A 19,073-nucleotide genomic window follows, 5' to 3' on the forward strand; every position below is an offset into this window, starting at 1 on the left:
TACTCGCCTCTCCTGGATATTCCAGTTCATACTACACGGGTTTCACCCTTGAAAGCTGGGCCAGTCTCCTCTGTTGGAGTCTTCAGTCTTCTCAGTGTCCTTGTTGCTTGCAGTGTAGGTGGGGACAGGAGAAAGGCCCAACATGGGGCCCCTGTGTCTGTTTTATATCCTCAGTCCCATGTGCTTGGAGAACACCAGTCCAGGCATGTCTGGGGCATTGCTGAGTCCCCAGGCAAGGCTGAGCAATTCCCCTGGTGGGGCCTCATGTAAGTGAGTCATTGCATTTTAAGTCCTGTGCTGGACAGTGGCTGCTGATGGGTTGTTTGACACCTGCCCGGGCCCTGGTTACTTTCCTTGCTGTTGCCCCTGAGGAGTTAATATCTGGCTGATTCCCCAACTTACAGCATGTTTCAGTGACCACCATACAACACAATTCTCAGAACTCCATCTGCATGAATGATACACATATACGGATAGAGAAATGACTTTCAGCAGATCATAACCTCTCCCCTGATATCTCACACGGCCTGCTTTATATGCAATATCACAATTATATATAAATGAGGAATATGGGGGTTACAGGGCTTTCCCCCAAGGTACAGAATGTCACACAGCCCAACACATACATGGCCCCGACCCAGTGCCACATACACGCCCCGTCACACAGGTGGCCACGACCCAGCGCCACATACACGCCCCGTCGCACACGTGGCCACGACCCAGCGCCACGTACACGCCCCGTCGCACACGCGGCCGCGACCCAGCGCCACGTACACGCCCCGTTGCACACGTGGCTGTGACCCAGTGCCACGTACACGCCCCGTTGCACACGTGGCCGCGACCCAGTGCCACGTACACGCCCCGTCGCACACCTGGCTGTGACCCAGTGCCACGTACACGCCCCGTCGCACACGTGGCTGTGACCCAGTGCCACGTACACGCCCCATCGCACACCTGGCTGTGACCCAGTGCCACGTACACACCCCGTTGCACACGTGGCTGCGACCCAGTGCCACGTACACGCCCCGTTGCACACGTGGCCGCGACCCAGCGCCACGTACACGCCCCGTTGCACACGCGGCTGTGACCCAGCGCCACGTACACGCCCCGTCGCACACCTGGCTGTGACCCAGTGCCACGTGCACGCCCCGTCGCACACCTGGCTGTGACCCAGTGCCACGTACACGCCCCGTTGCACACATGGCCGCGACCCAGTGCCACGTACACGCCCCGTTGCACACGTGGCCGCGACCCAGTGCCACGTACACGCCCCGTTGCACACACGGCTGTGACCCAGCGCCACGTGCACGCCCCGTCGCACACCTGGCTGTGACCCAGCACCACGTACACGCCCCGTCGCACATGTGGCTGCGACCCAGCGCCACGTACATGCCCCGTCGCACACATGGCTGCGACCCAGCGCCACGTACACGCCCCGTCGCACACGCGGCCGCGACCCAGCGCCACGTACACTCCCCGTTGCACACGCGGCTGTGACCCAGCGCCACGTACACGCCCCGTCGCACACCTGGCTGTGACCCAGTGCCACGTACACGCCCCGTCGCACACGTGGCCGCGACCCAGTGCCACGTACACGCCCTGTTGCACACGCGGCTGTGACCCAGTGCCACGTACATGCCCCGTCGCACACGTGGCTGTGACCCAGTGCCACGTACACGCCCCGTCGCACACCTGGCTGTGACCCAGTGCCACGTACACGCCCCGTTGCACACGTGGCTGCGACCCAGTGCCACGTACACGCCCCGTTGCACACGTGGCCACGACCCAGTGCCACGTACACGCCCCGTTGCACACGCGGCTGTGACCCAGCGCCACGTACACGCCCCATCGCACAACTGAGTGTGACCCAGTGCCACGTACACGCCCCGTCGCACACCTGGCTGTGACCCAGTGCCACGTACACGCCCCGTTGCACACGTGGCCACGACCCAGTGCCACGTACATGCCCCGTCGCACACGTGGCTGTGACCCAGCGCCACATACACGCCCCGTCGCACACGTGGCTGTGACCCAGTGCCACGTACACGCCCCGTCGCACACGTGGCTGTGACCCAGTGCCACGTACACGCCCCATCGCACACATGGCTGCGACCCAGTGCCACGTACACGCCCCGTTGCACACGTGGCTGTGACCCAGTGCCACGTACACGCCCCGTCGCACACGTGGCTGCGACCCCTCTGCAGATGGGGACTCTGGGTGCCTGACTTTTCTACTCCTGGCTGTGGCGCTGCCCTGCACTGATCTCAGCTTCAACAGAGACTGTCTCTGGCTGTGTATTTGGGCAGCGCCCAGTGCCATGGGGCCCTGATCTCAGCTTGGGCCTGTCCCCCTGCTCAGCCCTCACCCCCGTGCACTGCTCGCCCAACTCAGCCCCTGCTCTCCAGTATCCCAGGAGGGGCCTTGGGGGCGAGATGGAGATCTGCCACTATATCTGCCTCTTCGTTTTCCAGTTGCAGCCTGGGGCAGTTTAAAGCTCAAGGGGCATCCATGCCACCCCCACGCACAGCCCTGGCAGGCAGCCATCTTCGAACGCTCCAAGTACAACTGCGGCGCCACCCTCATCAGCAGTAGATGGGTCCTGACTGCAGCCCACTGCCTGACCGGGTAGGTGGGGCTGAGTGTGGGGTGGGTGGGGCTTGGGGTGTGGTTTGGGTTACATATGAACGGCAAGACTGGGTCACACCAAACGTCCATCTAGCCCAGTGTCCTGTCTGCCAACAGTGGCCAATGCCCAGGGCCCAGAGGGAATGAGCAGAATAGATAATCATTAAGTGATCCATCCCCTGTCGCCCATTCCCAGCTTCTGGTTCTCCATGAACTTATCTAGTTCTTTTTTGAACCATTATAGTCTTGGCCTTCACAACATCCTCTGGCAAGGAGTTCCACAGGTTGAGTGTGCATTGTTTCAAGAAATACTTTCCTTTGTTTGTTTTAAACCTGCTGCATTATAGACCCAGACAGCGTCACTGTGTGAGTGACACTCAGGCAGGGCTGGCTCCAGGCCCCAGCAAACCAAGCACGTGCTTGGGGCGGCAAATTTTCAGGGGCGGCATTCCAGCCAGCCTTTTTTTTTTCCTCCCCTCTTTCTTTTCTTGGGGCGGCAAAAGCCAAGAGCCGGGTCTGAAAGCAGCAGCGCGTCCTATACGGGGGGCACCCTGGAGCCGCTTCAGTTTGCGTCGGGGAGCAGCGCCCTCACCTTATGCCCGGGCGGGCTCCGAGCGCGGGACACTGGGGCTGGGGACTGCCCCGTGGGGCACATGGAGCCACCTGCAGGTGTCGCAGGGCGGCCGCCCCCCAGCGCCGCAGCCGGGGCTGGGCGAAGTGGCCCGAGCCACCCAGGGACTGTGGCAGGGCGGCCAGGAGCAGCAGCAGCAGCGGGGCGATAGTGGGGACCAGTGCCTGGGGGGCTGCCGTGTGGGGCCCGCATCCCGCACTCCGGGACTATGCTCTCTCTGGGGCTACCCTGCCCCAGCTCCTCAGCCCTCTGCTGGGCGTTCCCCCGGCTCTGCCCTCCCGGGTCCCAGCCGGTCCTGGAGGCAAGAGCCCCGGCTGGAGGGACCCTGAGCTGAGGCATGGCCCGGGAGCCCCCCTACTTACCCTGACCCTGCCAGCGCCAGACCGACTGGAGGCGAGGGGGGAGCGGGCGGAGTCAGCACTGGTGGGGGGAAGCCCAGGGCTGGGGCAGCAGGGAGTGCGGGTGAGGTGGTGGGGAGAGCCCAGAGTTGGGGCGGCAGGGGGTGGGGGGGAGAGCCCAGCTCTGGGGCGGCAGGGGGTGCAGGTGGGGGGAGAGCCCAGGGCTGGGGCGGCAGGGAGGTGCGGGGGGAGCCTAGGGCTGGGGTGGGGGGCAGCCAAAATTTTTTTTGCTTGGGGCGGCAAAAAACCTAGAGCCAGCCCTGCACTCAGGGCAGTTCCCCCCTCTCCCAGCGACGGGCTCAGGCTCTCGGCAGACCCAGGCAGTGTCCCTGTCTCAGACCTTTCCCCACCTTTTCGCCAAAACCACAAGGGCTAGAAAGGCAATTTTTGTTTTAACAGAAAGCTGAGACCCTGCCGGATTCAGGCGTCTCAGTCCTGGGGTCAGTGTCCTGACGGGTGAATCCAGCTCTTTGCTTCCCCTGCAGCCCCATCCACGTGCGTCTGGGGGATTACAACCTGTATGTCCGCGAGGACACCGAGCAGTACAAAGTCGTGGCCAAAAGCATCATCCACCCCGGCTACAACTGCACGGACCACGACAACGACATCATGCTGCTGAAGCTGCAGACCCCGGCCACGCTCAACCGCTACGTCCAGCCGCTGGGCCTGGCCTCGCAGTGTGCGGAGCCGGGCGAGCAGTGCATGGTGTCGGGGTGGGGCACCGCTCTCAACGCCCCCGGTAGGGGGGCCAGCATCGGGGCGGGGAGGGTGGCTGTCCCAGAGCCATAGGCACGGGGTGGGGGAAGGGGAAGCCGTGGCCATGGGGGCGGGGAAGCTGTGGGCATGCTGCTGGGGGAGACGGTGCCCAAGGTACGGGGGTCAGAGGGACTGGAGACATTCGAGTGATGTTCGCAGGCCCCCACCCCCACACTGGCCACCTCCAGGGAGCCTTGGCTAGTGTGTGAAACAGACAAGTAGTGTCCCACCAACCCCCTCTATCCATCCCCATACTCCCCCTCTATCTATCTATCTATCTATCTATCTATCTATCTATCTATCTATCTATCTATCTATCTATTCCCATACTCCCCCTCTATCTATCTATCTATCTATCTATCTATCTATCTATCTATCTATCTATCTATCTATCCCCATACTCCCCCTCTATCTATCTATCTATCTATCTATCTATCTATCTATCTATCTATCTATCTATCTATCTATCTATCTATCCCCACACACCCCCTCTATCTATCTATCTATCTATCTATCTATCTATCTATCTATCTATCTATCCCCACACCCCTCCTCTATCTATCCCCATCCACCCCCTCTATCTATCCATCTGTCCCCACACCCCTTCTCTATCTATCCCCACTCACCTCATCTATCTATCTATCTATCTATCTATCTATCTATCTATCTATCTATCTATCTATCTATCCCCATGCACCCATCTATTTATCTATCCCCACACCTCTCTTCTATCTATCCCCATCCACCATCTATCTATCCCCATACACCCCCTCTATCTATCTATCTATCTATCTATCTATCTATCTATCTATCTATCTATCCCCAGACACCCCTATCTCTATCCATCCATCCCCATACACACCCATCTCCCCAGATTGTGGGATTCCAGGAGGCAGGGCCGGCTCTAGGCACCAGCAAAACAAGCTGGTGCTTGGGGCGGCACATTTTTAGGGGCGGCCTGGCCAGCGCCAGAATGCCGCCCCTAAACATGTGCCCCGGCCGCCCTAGCTCACCTCCGCTGCTGCTGTCACGGCGCGCGAAACAGCTGATTTGCGCACTGGTGCTCCCCTATCCCAGGCTCTCAAACCTGGGAGGGAGGGGGAGATCCCGAGCGGCCGCGGCGCGCGAAACAGCTGATTCATGCGCCGCTGTTCCCCCTCCCTCCCAGGTTTGACAGCCTGGGAGGGAGGGGGAGACTCTGAGTGGCTGCGGCACGCGCGCCGCTTCTCCCCCTCCCTCCCTCCCTCCTAGGCTTGAGAACCTGGGGGGAGGAGGCAGGGCTGGGGTTGGGTAGGGTTACCATACGTCCAGTTTTTCCCGGACATGTCCGGCTTTTCGGCAATCAAACCCCTGTCTGGGAGGAATTGCCAAAAAGCCGAACATGTCCGGGAAAAATACCGGCCAAGCACTTCCCCTCCCGGGCTCCGGCGGCGCAGGGTCCAGGGGCATGGGGGCTGCCCGAAGCCGGTAGTGCTGGGGCAGCTCGGCTCTTAAACAGAGCCGAAGAGTCAGGGGAGGAGCAGAGCCTCCGGCCACGGCAGCTCTGCTCCTCCCCGACTCTTCGGCTCTGTTTAAGAGCCGAGCGCTACGGGCTTTGGGCAGCCCCTGTGCCTCCGGACCCTGCGCCGCCGGAGCCCGGGAGGGGAAGTGCCCGGCTGGGGGCGCAGGGTCCGGAGGCATAGGGGCTGCCCAAAGCCCGAGCGCTACCGGCTTCACGGTTTGCCAGGCAGCCTCCAGACCCTGCGCCCCTGGCTGGGCGCTTCCCCTCCCAGGCTCCAGCTGCGCTGGGGAAGCGCCGGCCGGGGGCACAGGGTCTGGGGGCCGCCCGGCAAACCATGAAGCTGGTAGCGCTCGGGCAGCCCTTTCCGCGTGGCTGGGAGTGGGAGGGAGGAGGGGGCGGAGTTAGGGTGGAGAAGGGGCGGAGTTAGGGCGGGGCTGGAGGTGGGAAATGGGCGGGGCCAGGGCCCGTGGAGGGTCCTCTTTTTTTATTTGTTAGATATGGTAACCCTAGATTTGGGGAAGGGGCGGAGTTGAGGGAGGGCCGATGGTGGGGTAAGAAAAAAACGGGGGCGGGGGGGGGGAAATTGTTTCTGCTTGGGGTGGCAAAAATCCTAGAGCCGGCCCTGCCAGGAGGAGCTGTAGTTGGAGGCGTGGCCAGGTAGATCATCCCCCGTCTCTTATGCCATCCATCTCGGAGACGGGATACCGGGCTAGATGGGCCCAAGGCTCATCCCTCCATCCCTGAGTGCCTGCGCTAACCATGGCCAATCTGTCTCTTCCAGAAAACATCTCCATCATCCTCTACTGCACCATGGTCCACATCGTCTCTGATGAGCAGTGCGCGGCCAACTACCCCGGGCACGTCAACAGGAACATGGTCTGCGCAGGCTTGAAGGGCGGGGGCACGGATTCCTGTGAGGTGAGGGTGGATGTGATGGGACGGTGCATGGGGCTGGTCGGTGGGGTGAGGGGGTGTCTCTGGGGGTGGGTCACTGGGGGGTGCGATGGGGAGGTGCAGGGGGCTAGTCTGTGGGGCGAGGGGGCGTCTCTGGAGGGGTCACTGAGGGGGTGTGATGGGGAAGTGCAGGGGGCTGGTCTGTGGGGTGAGGGGGTGTCTCCAGGGGGGGTTCCAGAGGGCGGTATGATGGGGAGGTGCAGGAGGCTTGTCTGTGGGGTGAGAGGGAGTCTCTGGGGTGTCATTGAGTGGGTGCGATGGGGCGGTGCAGGGGGCTGATCTATGGGGCGAGGGGGTATCTCTGGGGGGTCACTGAGCGCGTGCAATGGGGAGGTGAAGGAGGCTGGTCTGTGGGGTGAGGGAGCATCTCTGGGGGGTCACAGGGGGGTACGATGGGGAGGCATAGGGGGCTGGTCGGTGGGGCAAGGGGGTGTCTCTGGGGGGTCACTGGGGGCGTGCAATGGGGAGGTGAAGGAGGCTGGTCTGTGGGGTGAGGGAGCATCTCTGGGGGGTCACAGAGGGGGTAGAATGGGGAGGCATAGGGGGCTAGTGGGTGGGGCGAGGGGGTGTCTCTGGGGGGTCACTGGGGGCGTGCAATGGGGAGGTGAAGGAGGCTGGTCTGTGGGGTGAGGGGGCTCTCCTGTGACCCCACGTGTCCTGTCTTCATTTTCTGACACTTTCCCTGTGGGTTCCTCAGGGCGACTCCGGCGGCCCGCTGGTGTGTAATGGGAAGCTGCAGGGCGTCGTGTCTTGGGGCGACGTGCCCTGTGTCTCCACCCTGAAACCCGGCGTTTACATGAACATCTGTAAATACCACGACTGGCTGCAGGCCACCATGTGCGCAAACTGAGCCCCCAACTGCTTTGGGCTGGGACCCCAGAATAAACCAGGTGCTACTCCCTTGAGCCTCAGCATCTCCTTTCCCCCCTTGGCCTGCGCATCCTGTGCTCCTGCTCACGACTGTTTTTTCCCTCCGTCAATAACTTGGAAAGAAAATTGTTTATTTTTTAAATGCCGCTGGAAATTTTTTTCACTTCTGTTCCCCATTTTTTGATGAAAATGCTCAAAACCGACCTCTTTCCCAACATTCCTTTTGCATTTTCATTTCATTTTCTTTCAATTTTCCCAAGTCAACCCTCTTCTAAGTGAAAAGTGAAAGATTTTGAATGCAAGATAATGTTTTTTCCACTAGAAAAAAAAAAGTGTGGGGGAGGATTAACTCAAATTTGTTTTCCTGGAAAAATGGGATAAAAACGGAAAAACGTTGAATGTGACAAAATCTTTTTTTCACCTGAGAAAAGGGGGGGAAAGTGAAAAAAAATTACTCAAATTTTGTTTTACTGGAAAAATGAGGTAAAAAAGTTTAACTCAACAAAAACACTTTTTTCCTGAAAAACAGAATAAAAAAGTAAACAATTTCAAATGTAACAAAACCCTTTTTTTCCTGGGAAAATGGAAAATAGTGAAAGACTTTGATCTCAACAAAACCTTTTTTCACTGGAAAAGAATGTGTGTGTGTGTGTGTGTTTGTGTGTAGACTTGAAAAGTCAGGGATGCAACAAAATATTTTTCCCAGCAGAAAAACAGGAATAAAGTTTCTAAGGCTGTTTAAACAATTTTTCTCACTCTTTTTCATCTTTCCCAGTGGGAAAATATAAATAACTGCAAAGAAATGGGGCTTTTTTCTCACCTTTTTAAAAATCTTTGCCTGTTTTTTTTTTCCAATAAGGAAAAAAATGGGAGAAAATTGGCATTTCCTCTGCTTGTCTCAAATGCAAATAATGGATTTTGTCTTCTGCAAAATGTTTCATTTTGGAATGTGTTCCAGTCTGAATTTGTCTGGCTTCAACTCCCAGCCGTTAGATTGGGTTAGATTGTCCTCTGCGAGATCAAAGAGTCCATTATGAAATATTGGTTTCCTTGGTAGATACTGATAGACGGGGATCACGTCACCCCCAAACCTGCTCTGTGTGGAGCTGATCAGACCGAGCCTCTCACTGTACCGCAAGTTTTCTAGCCTTGAATCGTCCGTGTGGATCTTCTAAAGGGCTGGAAGGATTAGTCGGTTAGCTTGCAACCGTCCCTCCTCTGCTACAGAATTCCCATCTGACCGTGGGGAAATGGCTTTCTCTCCATGGCGGGCTCCTCCTTGCGGCTGGATCTGGGGATATCCGATTAGCTCGGCCTGGTTGGGCTCCCCCCTCTGCCTCGTGTCCGCACCCCTCACATTCCAGGACTCGGGAGGGGAAGGGGCTCTCTTTCTTGTGCTGCCACATGGCTTGGCCCTCCAGCCGGGTCGCTGGCATTTTGCCCCTCCTGGGGTCTCAAAGGTAGGGTTACCATATTTCAGTCCTGCGAAAAGAGGACACTCCACGGAGCCCCGGCCCTGCCCCAACTCCGCCCCTGCCCCAACTCCGTCCCTTCCCCAAAGTCCCCACCCCAACTCCGCCCCCAGGGTGGCCAGAGCAAAAAAACCCAACAACAACCAACCTCCCCACACCATTCCTCCCCCCTCCGCAAGCGCTGGAGGGAGGCCCGGGAGACGCAGGGGAAGCGCGGGGCCGGGGTGAGTAAGAGTTCGGCCTGGCCCCGAGCAGGCAGGACTCAGTCGGGTGGTAGGGAGAGGAGGGGGGCGGCCCGCGGGGCCAGGCGGCGGCTGTTCTCCCCCCTGGGCAGCGGGACTCGGGAGCAGCCGCTGCTGCAGCTCCCACTGCCGCGGGGGAGGAAGCGGCCATGGCGCTCCGCGGCTGTGGCTGTGGCGCCCCCGAACTCTCCGAGCCCGGGCCTGTTGCAGGGACCCAGCAGCGCGCACGCTGGGCCCAGCCCCTGGCCAGTCGCGTCTGGGCTGCCCAGCTGGTGCAATCCCGTGGGCAGCCCCGGGGCGGAGGCATCAGCAGCCCAGCCCCGTTCGTTCCCCTGCGGGACCCGAGCAGGACGGTGGGGGCTGGGGCCTGCTGCCCCCGCTCCGGAGCTGCCTGCAGGATTGCACCAGCTGGGTCCCCGCAGCAGGCCCGGGCTCAGGGGGTTCACGCTCCGGGCGCCAGAGCCGCAGCCGCCGAGCACCACATGCTTGGCCGCTTCCCCCCGCGGCAGTGGGAGCTGCAGCAGGGCTGCTCCCGAGTCCGGCTGCCCAGGTGGGGAGAACGAACAGCCGCTGCCTGGCCCCGGAAAGTTGGAGCCCGGGGAGGAGGCGGTCCCCTTACCAGGCCTCCCTATTTCCCCAGACATGTCCGGCTTTTTGGAAATTCCTCCCGGACGGGGATTTGAGGACCAAAAAGCCGGACATATCCGGGAAAATCCGGACGTATAGTAACCCTATCAAAGGGTCTCCGTACAAACTCCCAATTCACTGCCCGGACTGCGCCACTTTCCCAGGGGCTGGTAGAGGAACCTGGGCCCACCTGCAACTCCAGGTTGCAGCTCGGGGACCCTTGAATCAGCGGCCTGGGTCTTTACCGTCCCAAACTTTGCTTCTCTTTCCTGGACCCTTTTCCGTCTTCAGCACCTCTCTGGGTGCACCCGTCCTTCCGGGCTTCTCCTTGCCCTCTGGGTTGTCTCCTTTCCCCTCCCAGAGCCCAGAGACTGCCTGCCGCGCTCCTACATTGCAGCCTCCTTCAGCCCCCGCTGCTCGGCCTGTGCCAGCCCCACCTGCTCCTGCCCAGATGTGCTCCATTCTCCAGCAATGATGGCTCATCAAACCTAATCCTCCAGGGGTATTGGAAGCTCCCTAAAAGTGGGGGGGGCACCGGCACCCCAACTGTGGCCCCATCCCTGCGCCATTCCTCCCCCCCCGAGGCCCCACCCTCACACTGCCCCTTCCCTTGAGACCCTGCCCTCCGCTCGCTCGTCTCTGCCCCTCCCCCACCGTCACTTGCCTTTCTGGCCGGTAAAAAGTGATGGGGCCATGGCCTCCCTGTTCCGGTGGCCCCATCCCTCAGGTTAACCAGCCTCTTCTGTGCCTCAGAAACACTTTCCAGGCTAAGTTGGGGGGGAAGCCTGTCACCTTGTGCCTCAGTTTCCCCACAAGAACAATGGCGATACTAGCCCTGCCCTACCTCGCAGGTTGTGAGGATACAGACATTAAAGACTGAGGCAGCAGATGCCCCAGCAATGGGGATCAGGCAGGTACCTTTACTAGGCAGTGCCTCCCAGTTCCACCCCACATCACTGCTCGGCCCAGCCCAGAGCACATCAGTCTGATTTCACAAAGACCAGCGGCGTCGAGAAACAGCAAGTGGAAGGAATGGAGACAAAGGCTGATGGATAAAATAGAGCCATCATGCTCTTAACCAACAACAGGACAGTCCCCCAGCTCGTCCAGGTCAGCTCACCCAATGTGTCTCTCCCAGCATCAGACTGGGACTGGCCGTGTCCCTCCGTTCCTAAGACAAACCAGCTGGCTGCTTGTCTCCTGGGTGAAGGATAACGAACGGGGTGTACTACTGCGACCCCGATATACCAGCCCGATTCAATGATTTTAGGCATAAACCGTCCCCCTTCCCGCTGTGCATTCTGTCAGTAGGCATTGCGATCTCTTGTCCACTTTGCCGACTCGATTACCCGCGGCTTCATGTGCAGACGGCCATACTTTGGAAGACACACAATGCGCAGCCAGCGCAAGAGAAACGTCTTCTCCTCCCACCTCCCCTGTGTGAACAGAACGTGTGGATCACTTTTCCGGCCATCACTTTCAGGGCCTGGCGATAATGCCGCACGTAAGCATCTTGCACAAGTGTTGCAATGATCATGGAAAACAGCTTTCAGCGGCGATCACGCATGACCCTTTTTGGTGCACTGGTGGGTGGACAGCAGACCCAGCTGGCCCCAAGCAACCTCCGGCCGTGTTATCCCAAAGAGTTTGTAAGCTGAATGCAAGAACTGAGACATGGGTGGACTCAGACTGGGGAGCTGTGATGTTCACCTCTGCTGTTATCCGGACTGGTGATCTGCTAGGTCACTCCTATCCTTGACTCTGGGAGCCAGCCTTACCCTGCTCTGCTGTGAGATCCCCCATCCTGGGCTGTTCACACACAGCCTCTGGCCTAAAGCTACTCCTTGGATTGTGCAACCGAATACACTAGCCAATATCTCCCGTCCCAGACACAACCCTAGGAACCTCCGTCTTGCAGTGTCCAGTTATGCCCGCTGGACGCTGCAAGCTTATATGAGTTCATCAGTTTAACAAAGAAATTGATATGTCCCAGGCTTGTTATCCCAAGGGGAGTCTCTGACACACTTCAAACCAAACGCACGGCTCCAGGTAGAACAAACAAACAGATTCATTAACTGTGAAAGAGAGATTTTAAGTGATTATAAGTCAAAACGTAACAAGTCAGAGTGGTTACCAAAATAAAATAAAATATAAGCACGCAGTCTAAACGCTCAGCCCTATTAAACTGGGCAGCAACTAGATGAAGCAGTTTTTCTCACCCCACTGGATATTGCAGTTCTTAATATACAGGTTTGTTCCTTAAACCTGGGCCAGTCTCCGGTGTTGGACTCTTGTCTTCTTCTCAGTGTCTTGGTTACTTGCAGCGTAGGTGGGGGCAGGCGAAGGGCCCAGTATGTGTCCGCTCTGGTTGTTTTATACCCTCAGTCCATGTGCTTGTAGAACACAAGTCCAGGCATGTCTGGGGCATTGCTGAGTCCCCAGGCAAGGTTGCGCAATTCCCCTGGTGGGGCCTCATGCAGGTGAGTCATTGCATTGTAGCTCCCTTGCTGGACAATGGCTGTTGATGGGTTGTTTGACACCAGCCCAGACCTTGGTTACTTTCCTTGCTGTTGCCCCTGGGGAAGCAAATATCTGGCAGATTCCCCAACTTACAGCATGTTTTAGTGACCACCATACAACACAATTCTCATAACGTCATCTGTATTAATGATACACATCTATGGATAGAGAAGTGACTTTCAGCAGATCATAACCTCTCCCCTGATACCTTACAAGGCACGCTTTATATGTAAGATCATGATTATATCACCATAAGGAATATGGGGGTCACAGTACACTCCCCCACGGTATAGAATGTCACAGGAGCACAATGAAACAATAGTTGCACCGGCTCCGCTTTGCTCTGTTTCCCCTGATTGGCCATAACAAGGCCTGGGAGATTGGCAGAGGCCCCACCTGAGGAAGGCACTTCCAGCGGGCAGCCCAAGACCTGGCTCAGGGACTCAGAGAGCAAATTGGAGAAGAAATAGTTCATGCCGCTCTTCCAAGCTCCGCCCACTAAATAAGCTCCGCCCATACAGTGGGCAGGCTATCAGTTCCGTCTGCCCCTCCCCAAACCCCTCACTTGTGCCATGACCCCTGGCACAGCATGAGTTTGACCTGCTCCATGGTCATCCCCATGAGGTGTCTTTGAACGTCCCAGCCAATGCCATCTTCCGCAACCCATTGTGAGCTGGGTCTCCTTTTGTTGGCCTGTGGGTGGAGCTTGGGAACATCCCAACCAGTGGCATCATCCACAATCTGTGGTGGATGGGGTGTCCTGATGTCAGGAGTGGGTGGAGCTTGGGTGATGGACAGAGGTTGGGAGAATTCCCTCCCATCTCGATGCATCCCAAAGGACCTTCCTGGCTGTCATGGAGGACTGCATTCAAGGAATGGCTCAGCCCTGAATCCATCCACCTCCTCCGAGAGAGACCTAGGGTCGGGGCTGGCTGTGCCTCCCAACCCCGAGCTGTGCAAATATCCTCGCAGCCCCCTAGTGACAGCCCAGCCGTGTCCAACAGCAACCACCTGCTCCCCACCAGATTTTCCTGTGGTTTCTCCATCTATCTATCATGTCCTATCTGCATTGAGCTTTGGGCACTCATAGATCCATAGATCTAACCAGCGAAGTCCATGCTGTCCATCCAGCCTGACCCACCTGCCTAGCACAGGCCAGAAAACCTCCACTGTAGATCTCTGCCCACAGACCATATCTGGGGGGGTTGAGCTAGATCGGAGCTTTTGGAAGGAATCTCCCAATCTCAATTCAAAGTCTCCTGCTGGTAGAGAATCTGCTTCATTTCCCTTCTTCTCTGAGCTGCCACATTCATGCCTTTCACCTCATGTTCTTGAGTTTTACAACCAAAGTTCCTTTTCTGTGCCCCCCTCTGGTCCCTCACCAGACCCCACTCACAGTAGTTGTCCTTGGTCAGTGAGGAGCCAGGGTTCAGAGGTGTATCCGTATGAGTTCACCTCCCAGCCGGGGAAGAAGGCACCTTCCTTTCTCCAGCAGCTGAGCACTTCCTCTGGCTGTTCCTCTCCGCAGGCCGCCCCGCCAGCCTCTCGTTTCTCTCCACTGGCCACCTCACCTGCCGCTCGCCAGCGGCTCATTCGCCGGCCGACTGTCAGTTACCTTCTGGTGCCACCTGCCTCTCTGCTGTGACCTGTGCAGGTCAGTCTCTTGGTGGTTTTCTGCTCTTTGCAGGCTGGGCAGAAATGCTGCCCCATCTCCGGTGATTTCAGCTCTGATTGAGCACTTTAAAATAACAGAGGCTCCTAATGGAGCCTGTTGAGCTCTATCTTTGAACAGGTTAAACCAGACTGGGGACCCTTAGGGAGCATCTCAGGTCCTGGCTGGGATGCCTGTCCCCACCTCTTCTTACTTTCACAGGGCTCTGGCATTCGAGCCCCTGGCTTAAAAAGGTCCTTTCAGCTGAAGGTGATCCCCTCATCTAGGACAGGTTAAGCACAGTTCTGCTCCCCTTTATTTCTACAATAAAGACGACAACATCGATAACAGCATGTCACTGCCCCTGCATTCAGTACTGAAGTGATTGGAACCCAACACCGGTCAAAGCGGATCACTTGGCGCTACACAACACCTGTCTGCTGGATACCTAGGCAGAGTAGGTGTGTTCATGTAAGTACAGTTTTCTCCTGAAGTCTCTCCCCCTCCCAGACTAGCTGCCAGGGCAGAGTTCATTCAGACCCTGCTTACATCTGTAACCTACTGATCAGTGTGTTTATGGGTTTCCGCAGAGGACATGCAGCTGTTACGGCCCCCACTGACAAAGGGCTGATTTTGTAGCCCAGAGTGTGGCAGATGCTGCTTTTAGCTCTGGAGGCCCCGGCTCCCATCCCCAGTGCGTCAGCCAGGTTTGCACAGGCACCGTCACCGCTAGGGCGCAAGCAGCCAGTGGCAGTCGCGTAGCGTAAGTCTACCCTTCACAGGCGCTGACTTGATTTTTCCCGGTGCGTGGTCCGCCCCTGCTCTGCCTCCAGGCCCCACCCTTGCTCTGCCTTTTCCCCAAGGCCCTGCCCTCACTCCGCCTTTTCCTGCCCAGGCCTCTCCCCACCCGCCCTCCGCTCTGCCCCCTCCTCTGAGCGCCTCCCGCGGGGCTCCGCCCAACAGGTGATGTGTGACCAGCGCTGGGGCGGAACCACCGTGGCTGCTGGGTGCTCAGCACCCCCTATTGCTTTATGTGGGTGCTTGAACCCCGGAGTGCCCACTGAGTCAGTGCCTATGGTATCCTTAAAACTGGAGGGTTTCAGTGTAGATGCTACTTATGCTGACAGGAGGGGTAGGAATCCACCTGCCCGTGATGGAAGAATTCTTCCGTCGACCTAGCGTTGTCTACACCGAGGGTTAGGTCAGTTTAACGACGTCGCTCAAGGATATGGGTTTTTCATCCCACCCCGAGTGATGTACCCCTGGGCCGATGTAAGGTCCTGGTGTAGACCAGCACTCCGAAAAGTTTCGCTCGTCCATTCAGTGACTGGAAAGAGTGTCAGGTGACATCAGGAGACTGACGATTGCTCGTGGGAAACAGGTGAGCTCAATTCACAGTCTGACAGCCCTGCCCCTCCTGCCGGAGCCACCCCCCGCCCAAGCACCCCCAGATCCGGGCGCCAGGTGGGGAGGTAGGGGCAGGTTTTGAAGGGGCCACAAAGCAGGGCTAGCATTAGACTCACTGGGATCCAGGGTAGAAAGCCGAAGCCTTGCCACCCCTAAGGGAGGGATAGCTCAGTGGTTTGAGCATTGGCTTGCTAAACCCAGGTTTGTGAGTTCAATCTTTGCAAGGGCCAGTTAGGGATCTGGGGTGAAAATCTGTCTGGGGATTGGTTCTGCTTTGAGCAGGGGGTTGGACTAGATGACCTCCTGAGGTCCCTTCCAATTCTATGACCTGGGGCTGAAGCCTGAGCAACTTAGCTTTGTGGGGCCCTGGGCGATTGCCTTGCTTCCTAACGCCGGCCCTGGCTTTTATACGCCGAAAAACAGTTGTGGTGGCACAGGTGGGCTGTGGGGTTGTTATAGCATGTTGGGGGCCCTCAGAAAGAAGAAGGTTGAGAACCCCTGGATTGAACAGCGTCACCTCACTCTAATCCTTGCCTCTAGATTCTACTGCAGGGTGGGCAAAATACGGCCTGTGGGCTGGATCCGGCCCGTCTAACATTTCTGTCCGGCCCCTTCGCGATCTCCGAGTCCGGGCCACTAAAAATCCTGCTGCCTGCTTGCCGTGGTCCCACACCGCTCCCAGAAGCGGCCAGCCTCTGCTGGCATGTCTCTGCGCGCCTCTGGTGTGTTTGTGGGGGGGAAGGTGGCTCCACGTGCTGCCCCCATCCCCAGCACTGTCCTTACAGCTCCCATTGGCCGGAAACCAGCCAATGGGGAGCTGCAGAGGCGGTGTTTGTGGCGTGGGCAGCGCATGGAGACCCGCTGCCCCCTCCCCCCAAGGGGCGTGCAGAGATGTGCCAGCAGCAGCCGGCTGCAGCCGCTTCCGGGAACGCTGTGGGGCTATGGCAGGCAGTGTGCCTGAGCCCTCCTGCGCCGCCAGCCGGGAGCTGCCTGTGGTAAGCACCTCCCGGCCAGAGCCTGCATCTCGCAACCCCCCCCGCACCCCAACCCCCGCCCCAGGTCAGAATCCCCTCCTGCACCCAACTCCCTCCCAACCCCTGCAGCCCATCCTACACCCCAACCCCCTGCCTCCTCCTGCACCCAACTCCCTCCCAGACCCTGCACCCCCTTCTGCACCCCAATTCCCTGCCCCAGCCCAGAGCCCCCTCCTACACCCAAACTCCCTCCCAGACCCCGCACCCCCTCCATTAAAACAGTAGAAATGTGTGGCCCGTGACGATTTACCACAATTCGCGGAGTGGCCCCCCTGCAAAAATTATTGCCCCCCCCGCCCCCGTTCTACTGGAACATCCATGTTAGTTAAGCGTGTTCCTTGGAAATCATTTATTCTGGCGGCAAGTCAATGAGCATGGTTTTATGGCCCGCTGCGGGCAAGACATTTGCTCCATTCCATCATTCCCTCGGAAGTCGGAGTTGGAACAGAACTACTGCATCATAATGAAAGCCATTGTAAGGATCCAGGCCACTTACGAAGCACTTAGCGACTTCAAAGACTAGTGCAACCTCCGGTAATCCAGGAGGATTTCAACCAATGGGCTGCATTGCATTCTGGGAGATTCGGGCAGTTCTCCCATAAGCCACAGCAGCTGATTTCCCGTCACCTGCTTTATAGCTTGTGGAAGCTAAAGGCAGTTTGTAACACGGCGCGGGGGCAACCCTTTCCCACGGCGCTGGACAAATCTGGGGCGTCAGGTGAACACACAAGCCAGAATTCAGCCTGAGATGGCGCCCTGGGCAACTGCAAGGAGCTAAGTGGATGGGGGCAGACCAATTTCAGAATAAACAAGAATGAGTCTATGTCTTTGTAGGGAGGTTGGCTTGGGGGTTAAGATGCTGGCCTGGGCCTAATAAGATCTGGCTTCAACTCTTTCCCCTTCCACACAGTCCCTGTGTGAACTCAGGCAATTCATGTCATCACTCTGTGCCTCAGTTTACCCATCAGCAAAATGGGGATACTGATACTCACTGCCACACAGGGGCTGTGTGGGTGTTGTGGGGTGGGGGAGGGTGCACAAGCCCCTCAGTGCCATGGTGTATTGATGCTACACTAGCATCTGAGCAACAGGCCACGGATCTGTAGGACAGAAGGAACCATTCTGCCATGCAGCCTCGTCCAGGCTGCAGAATCTTTCCCACGGATCCCTGCCTCAGGCCCAGGTCTCGGGGTCGAGCTAGAACACCCTTAACTCTGCTCCCTTGCTTGTTTGCCCTTAACTCTGCCCCTTCATAGATTTCAAACCCATATCTGGTGGGTGAGCTAGATCTCTATGGAGCTCTATGGAAAGACTCCAAGGGAGGGAGAATCTATCCCATCCCTGGGGCACACGTTCCAAGGATCAATTCCCCTCGCTGGGGGAAATCTGCCCCTTGTTTCCAGTCTGGATTTGTCTGTCAGCTGTCAGACCGTGCTCTGCCTTTGTCTGCCCTCTGCTCCCCAAAATCTCCTCCACAGGGTGCTGCCAATAGACTGGGAACTAATCACCTCTCCACCTTCTCTGGGAGAAACTCGCTGGATCGAACTCTTTTCAGTGTCTGGCTCTCGGGCAGGTTTTCTAGCCCATTTGCTGAACCCCAATTGCTTGATGTCTTGTTTGACATGCAGCCCCCCTCCCGGCCCGAAGGTGGGCACAGGCTCCACTCACGCTCTTCTTGACGCTGTACCAGAGGGGACCCTGCCGCCTGGCTCCTACTCGTTAGCCCTCTGCTTTTCCATCCAGAGCATCACCTGGGAAGCTCTTGGTTCCACCAGAACTCCTGGGTCCTTGAGAGTAGCTGCTTTCCAGGGCACCGCCCCCCAGCCTGTGAGTGTGACCCACATTCTGGGTGTTCCTGCATCCTGGAACGTATATTGCACCCAAGGGGTCTGTCTATCTTAGGTGCTTATTTGGTCCCTCTCCTCTTAGTAGCTAAGCACGTTGCAATATTTATCCTCACAACACCCCTGGGCAGCAGGGCAACGCGCCCATCTCCAGCGTATAGATGGGAAACGAGGCACCAAGCTAATTGCCCACAGCCACACATGGAGCGTCTGTGTCAGGGGAGGGAATTGATCTCCGCTCTCCAGTGCCCCCTTCTGGCCTTGGAAGCTATGAATAGTGTATTACCAGCAATTAAAAAAAAAAAAATATTTGGGGGAACGTTTCCTTGCGCAGGAAATGCCAGTATTTCAACTTTTCCTTTGGATTCGAGCCCGATTCTGAATCAACAGAAATTCCATTTCTCTGGCCAGCTCCACCCAAGAGCTAGATGCACTCAGGGGACTGATGGGCCGCCAGCCCCATCACCATGGCAGCGCTGCATCCACTATTGCCCCGGAAACCCAGGGCTCTGAGGACAGAAGAAGATGCGGAGGCATGGG

At 57.6% G+C, this 19,073-nt stretch overlaps 1 protein-coding gene across 1 annotated transcript; it reads left to right on the plus strand.

Annotated features, from left to right (window-relative positions):
• Positions 1–1,362: 1,362 nt before the first annotated feature.
• On the plus strand, positions 1,363–7,716 carry LOC128827353 (kallikrein-15-like). The gene is made up of 5 exons (XM_054011209.1): positions 1,363–1,426; positions 2,473–2,626; positions 4,141–4,394; positions 6,694–6,830; positions 7,564–7,716. Exons 1-5 carry the CDS (start codon positions 1,363–1,365, stop codon positions 7,714–7,716), a joined length of 762 nt encoding a protein of 253 aa, XP_053867184.1.
• The last annotated feature ends 11,357 nt before the right edge of the window (positions 7,717–19,073 follow it).

The sequence above is a fragment of the Malaclemys terrapin genome, chromosome 21 (genome assembly GCF_027887155.1).
Source record: "Malaclemys terrapin pileata isolate rMalTer1 chromosome 21, rMalTer1.hap1, whole genome shotgun sequence".
Classification (NCBI taxonomy): domain Eukaryota; kingdom Metazoa; phylum Chordata; order Testudines; family Emydidae; genus Malaclemys; species Malaclemys terrapin.

Coding starts and splice junctions, on each gene's coding strand:
- LOC128827353 (XM_054011209.1), top strand. CDS start 1,363: ATGTGGCTGCGACCCAGCGCCACGTACATGCCCCGTCGCACACATGGC. Junction 2,627..4,140: donor GCAGCCCACTGCCTGACCGG/GTAGGTGGGGCT, acceptor CTTCCCCTGCAG/CCCCATCCACGTGCGTCTGG. Junction 4,395..6,693: donor CACCGCTCTCAACGCCCCCG/GTAGGGGGGCCA, acceptor TGTCTCTTCCAG/AAAACATCTCCATCATCCTC.